Source organism: Octodon degus, unplaced genomic scaffold, assembly GCF_000260255.1.
Source record: "Octodon degus isolate 3935 unplaced genomic scaffold, OctDeg1.0 scaffold00033, whole genome shotgun sequence".
NCBI lineage: Eukaryota > Metazoa > Chordata > Mammalia > Rodentia > Octodontidae > Octodon > Octodon degus.
In genome coordinates, this window is record NW_004524609.1 from 16,530,244 (window position 1) to 16,536,528 (window position 6,285).

At 49.2% G+C, this 6,285-nt stretch overlaps 1 protein-coding gene across 3 annotated transcripts in view; it reads right to left on the bottom strand.

Moving 5' to 3' along the window:
• Ube2o (ubiquitin conjugating enzyme E2 O) overlaps nt 1-2,411 on the bottom strand; it is a 58,597-nt gene extending 56,186 nt beyond the window's left edge. For all 3 annotated transcript variants that reach the window (XM_023714050.1, XM_004630129.3, XM_023714049.1), the window contains exon 1: nt 1,918-2,411. In XM_023714050.1, the coding sequence (XP_023569818.1) occupies nt 1,918-2,352 (435 nt within the window). In that variant the 5' untranslated portion in view covers nt 2,353-2,411. The remainder of the gene's footprint in view (nt 1-1,917) is intronic.
• Nucleotides 2,412-6,285: the final 3,874 nt, after the last annotated feature.

Consider the following 6,285-nt stretch of genomic DNA (forward strand, 5'->3'; position numbering starts at 1 on the left):
AATCCCCGGTTCCTCAAAAAAAAAAAAAAAAAAAGGAAAAAGGGTTTAGAGAAAAACAACAAAGTTAAAAACACAGTACAAGGCAGCCAGCCGCGCCCCCTGGTGGGCTGAGCTGGCCACACACACACACACACACACACACAAAAAAAAAAAAAAAAAAAAAAATCAAAATCCATCTAAGCTGATGCCTTGACGCCATTTACTACTTAATTCCAATATAGGTATTTTAAGTCAAACTTTATAAGATTTCAAAGTGGTGGGGGTGGGGAGCAGACAGAACACGCCTGTAAACAAAGTTAAGCACCAAAGTCATGATGAACAAGAACAACAGATAAAGATGACAGCTTCCAGAGTGCACTGGGCCTGCCTCCCTGAGTTCCAGGGCAAGAGGCCATGGCACACAGGACCAGGACGCCAGAGCCAAGTGAGCAGCCTTTCAAAAGCCACAAGCCTCTAGAGAGGAGAGGTGGTGAAAAAGATTTTTTAAAAGCCAGAAATCCACTAGTAACTATCTGCTAGTAAGATGACATTTGGGTGTACACACACAGTACAAAAAGAAAAAAACATCTCCCAAAACAATACAGGCGGTAATTTTTAACACGCACTCTACTACAAAATATAGTATTTTCCAGATGAACTTACAATTTTCTTCAAGCAGTCCCCGGTTTGCATTTCTCCGAGAAGCGGAGTTCTGTGTGTGGGGGTTTATGGCTGGGAATGACCCTGCCTGAGGGATCAGCAGTACCTTCTGCATTAGGAAATGGATCATAGTAGCTTCTTGGGAGTCCTGCCCAAGCCTTAACAGATCCCTTTTGTAATGTGGCATGAGGCCCCGTTCCTCTGTTGCCTTTGTCTCCCTGTGTGAGAAACCCAGGTTACTTCTAAAGTGTCTTCCTTGAAATTAGACTTCACCTCCCAGGCACCTGAAAGGGTAGAAGCCTGATTTGTGCTTAGAAACGGTTTCCTAAAAGAGAAGGGCAAGAGGGGAGAAGTGTGTTACATACAGAGTTCTCTCTCTCTCTCTCTCTCTCTCTCTCTCTCTCTCTATCTCTCTCTCTCTCTCTGAGTGTGAAGCACTGATAGAAATTCACACCCATGAAAACAAGCCACAGAACCAACCTTGGCGTTTCAGGTTTAGGATGATAAAACCCCACTTTTTGTAAAATCACTATATTCAGCAGCCTCAACCCAACATACCACGAAATCTGATATTTGCTTAACAGCCTCACACTGGTCAAGAATAACCCTGCAGGTTTCCAAACTAGTCAGCTTCCTCCAGCCATGGTGCTTTTTCTTTTTTCAAGAAATCCAAATACACCTAAGAGTCCTTAATCCCAATCCAAGCTGGCACAATCTTCCCCTGTACAAATAATATTGTGGCTCCGACTGTTAATGATTTTTACTCACAAAGTTCCCACAGCAATTAAAATGGGGCTGCAAGGTAAAACAAAAATGGGTTGGGTTGCTTCACCATCATGTATTCTGCAACCTAGTGAACTCCTCAGGGTTTTTTGTTTCCTTTGCTTCTTTCACACATCTTTGTTTTGGAATGCCCATAACCCCTCGTTCCCTGCACGGACCCGGCACGGCCTTCCTTTCCGGATGCACAATGCAGCACCGAACTCCGGGGGGCAGCGAAACGCCGCACTAGTGTAATGCTGAACGCGCCTCAGGGCTGGGGAGGTCCCCACGGGCGTCGGTCCACCATCCCGAGGCCGTCACCACAGCACAGCACCGCTTGCACGTTCCCTCCCCCTCAAACCGGGAAGCCAAGGCCCGGTCCGAGGCCAGCGGCGCCGGCTAGCGCAATGACTGTGCACGGAGCACCCTCTGCCGAGGCTGTGCTCTCACCGTGGCACTGCAGTGGCACCGCGGCGGACACAGCCGCGTCCCTCCCGCACTCCCTCACGGCCGCACCTTGGTCTCCTTCACGTGCTGCTTGACGCCCTCCGGGTACCACTGGACGCGCACGTAGCCGCGGCGCAGCGGGCTGGCCCGGCCCTCCTCGTGGCCCGCGCCCCCGGCCTCCGAGCAGCCCGAGCTGCCGCGGCCCTCCTCCTCGCCCTCGGAGTCCGAGTCCTCGCCGTGGATAAGGCGCACGAGCCCGAAGTGCACCGAGCCGCGGTAACGACCGGATACCAGGTCGTGGGAGAAGAGCAGGCGCTGCGAGCCGGCTTCGGGGCCAGAGTCTGAGGACGGCGCGGAGGCCGAGTCCGAGGCTGGCGCCGGCGCCGGAACCTGGTCCTGAGCAGGGGTCGGGGCGGGGGCTTCGGCCCGGGCTGAGACGGCCTCTGGAGCTGGGGCCTGGGCGGGAGCGGGAGCCGCTGGCGCGGGGGCTGCAGGGTCCGCCATAACTGCTCTGCTGAAGTCTCGGGCGGCGGCGGCGGCGGCGGCGGCAGACGAGGCGGGGAGAGAGAGGTGGGGCCAACGGCACGGGGGCGGGGCCGCGGCGCGCTGACGTACCCTACGTGCGGCCGTCGTCAGGGTACCGGGATGCGGTTGCTAGGAGCCGACGCCTTGTCGCTAGGGGACGCTGAAGATGCTGGGCAGGGGCGGGAGTAGGGAGGAGCCGGGTCCGGAGGAAAACAGCAAAGTGAGCGGGAAGGGCTGGGAGGTGGGGGTGGCTTGGTCACCCAGGAAAAGGGGAGTGGCCAAGGTGGGGTGGAGGATTGTTCAAAGACTGTCAACAACTTTTAATAAGCTCCCATGGTGTGCCAGCCTGGTGCTACTCACTGAGAGGGTTATGGAAGAAAAAAGATACCATCTCTGTCCTCTAGGTGTTTACAGTCTAGTTGGGGAGACAAGAGAAATATATATTACATAACTAAAAAAGCAACACCGGGTAGCTTGTAAGCAAGGCTATGATAGATATAAAGCATACATAGAATGTACCACATCAGGAATTCCAAGCATTTAGGTACTTGGTCAGAAGGTCATGACCCCTTAGGGACTAATCCTGGAGCCGATGAAGAAGGTCCAGAGAAAAATGAGTATTGGTGGCTCCAGGGGGTTAGTTGTTTTGTTTTGTTTTAATTTTAGACAGGGTCTTACTCTGTAGTTCAAGCTGATCTTGAACTCACTGTGGCCAGAACTGACCTCAAATTCACGGGGATCCTCCTGCCTCAGCCTCCTGAGTGCTGGGATTATAGGCATGCCACCACACTGGGCTTCTCAGTGGTTTAGCTTTAAATCCACGTATGAGTTCAAAATTCTGTGAGACTAAAGCGGAGTGTGGTGGCACCCATCTGTAAATCTCAGCACTCAGGAGGCTGAGGAAGGAGGATTGCTTTAAGTTTGAGGCCAGCCTGGGCTACAAAGTGAATTGAAGGCTAGATTGAACCACATAGTGAGACTTTGTCTCAAAAATGAAAAAAAAAAAAAAATTCTGTGAGGCCTCCTAAGCATGGAGAGAAACAGGATATGAAGAGAAGAGTAGTGGGTGGGACATGCTTATATTTCAGCACTGGGGAGGCTACAGCAGGAGTTTAAACACTGCCTAGGCTGATGTGTGTGTGTGTATGTGCATGTGTATGTGTGTGTGCATGTGTATGTGTGTGTGCATGTGTGTGTGTGTGTGTGTGTGTGTGTGATACCAGGTATTGAACTCAGGACCTTGCACTTGCCAGGCAGGCACTTACATCGTTGAGCTATCTCCCAGGCCCTGGGAAGTTTTAATGGCTTAGTAAGACCATGTCTCAAAATATTTATTTATTTATTTATTTTTTTTTTGTACTAGGGATCAAACTTAGAACCTTGCACTTGCCAGGCAGGTGCTTATGCCACTGAGCTATATCACTAGCCCTCAAAATATTTTAAAACAGCTAGAAATATAGCTCAGTGGGAAGATCTTGAATTCAATCCCTAGTGGAAAAATAAAAAAGTAGGGCTGGGGAGATAGCTCAGTAGAATAAGTGCTTGCCTGGTAAGTTCAAGGTCATGAGTTCAATCCCCAGTACTGCCAAAAAGAAAAAGAAAAAATAAATAAATAAATAAATAAAAAAGTAAGCTGTGGATTCAAATTTTTGGCACTGCTACTTACTAATCTATGGAGATAGGCAAGCAAATTGTCATTATTATTATTATTATTATTTTGTATTTTAGAGAAGGGTCTACAAGGTGTTCAGGGTCTCACTACTAGATAGGACTTGTAGTGATCCACCTGTTTATAGCTTCCCAAGACCTGGGATTACAGGTACATGCCAACACGCTCAGTCTCAATTGCCTTGTCAGTGTGCCCCAGGGGCGGGGCCAGCACAGCAGGCCCAGGGATCAAACCCCTGGCCTCTGGGCCTGTTTGCAGGCACTGTAATCTGCTAAACTATTTGGCTGGCTCTCAAAATTAGTTTGTTTTTTTGCAGTACTGGGGATTGAACTCAGGACCCTGAGCTTGCCAGGCAAACACTTATTCTACTAAGCTATCTCCCCAGGCCCCCTCCAAATTAATTTCATTTCACCTCAATCTTTTCATCTCTAAAATAGGGTTGGTAATAGCAGAACTTTTTTTGTGTGTGTGGTACCAGGAATTGAACTCAGGCCCTTGCACTTGCCAGGGAAGCGCTTATTCCACTGAGCCATCTCCCCGGCCCAATAGCAGAACTTGTATCACTGGGTAGTTGGAAGGATTAGATGAAGTAGAACAGTGCTTGGATATAGCTTCCGTGATAAATCTTAAGCATTGTTGTAATACCTCAAAATCCCCTACTCAGACTAAATTTCTAACTGGCAGAACAGGTACTCAGAGCTGGTAAGATAGCTCAGTGGACTAAGTGCCTGCTAAGGCAAGCGTGGGGGCCAGGGTTCAATTCCACACGGGCTCTGCTCCAGGCACGCTGAGCTGGCCACCAAGACCGGGCGTGGTGGTGCCTCGCCTGTAATCCCAGCACTGGGGAGGCTGAAAACAGAAGGATCACTATAAGTCCCACCTGTATAGTGAGATCTTCTACCAAATACATTTAAAAAAGAAAGAAAGAAAAAAGACTAGGGTTAAAAGCTGAATGGGGGGGCTGGTGAGATGGCTCAGTGGTCTAAAGCACCTACTCAGAACAAGCTTAGCCAAAGCACAGGGACCATGGTTCAATCCCCCAGCACCACATGCCAGCCAGCCCCCGCCCCCTGGTGGGCTGAGCTGGCCACACACAAATAAATAAATAAATAAATTTTTTTAAAAAAGCTGAATGGGGAAGGGCCAGCCAAATAGCTCAGCAGATTAAAGCACCTACCTGTTTAGGCAGACGAAGTGACCAAGTGACCAGGAGTTCAATCCCGGAGCCTGCTATGCCAGCCTCGCCACTGGGGCATGCTGAAGTGGCAATTGAGACTGTGCGTGGTGGCGCACACCTGTAATCCCAGCTTGGGGGAGATAGTTCAGTAGAATAAGCACTTGCCTGACAAGCGTAGGGTCCTGAGTTCAATCCCCGGTACCAAAAAAAAAAAAAAAAAAAAAAAAACCAAGAGGATCAATCACTATGAGTCTGATCTACACAGTGAGACCCTGTAGACCCTGTCCTAAAAAAAAAAAAAAGCTGAAGGGAAATTGGGATGCAATTTAGAGGAAGGCTGTGTTCCCAAATCATGGCCTCCCCACCCAGACCACGGTGCACGGTAGTCGTTAGGAATCATTGCTGTAAAGATGCAGGTACCCAGTCTCTCCCCACAACAGTGGGGGAGAATTAGCTGTAACAACCACCTCTGCGCCACCTCCATTCCCCCTTAGCCCTGTTTCCTTGACCTCTAATAACCTAACATTTCTAAGCACACATCATAGATCAGGCATTTGTGCCAGGCTCTTTTATATACATTATCTTGTTTGTTATTACAATCATACATGTAACCATTTTTTTGTGTTGTGTTTTGAGACAGGGTCTCAATTATGTAGCCCAGGCTGGCCTCCAACTCACACCAGTCCTCCTGTCGCAGCCTCCCACATCGCTATAGTTACCCTCATTTTAAAGCAAAGCCCAAGGAGTTAAGTGCCTGAAGTCTCAGATCGAAGAATTCTAAGCACTAGCGATTTTCTAGTGATGCTCTTTCTCCGGAACCACAGGGGGAGTGTGTTTCCACATGTCCCTGAAGGCTGGGATGAAGGAGTAGGATATGAAGGGATAGGCTGGGCCTCAGATCTGTTTCATGCCAAAACTCCAAAAATATTCTACTCTGACATATCCCGGTGCTGATCGTTTTAATATTACAAAGAAAATAGGGGCCAGGGAGATGGCTCAGTGGAATAAGTGCTTCCCTAGCAGGCACAAGGGCCTGAGTTCAATCCCCATTTCTACCAAAAAAAAT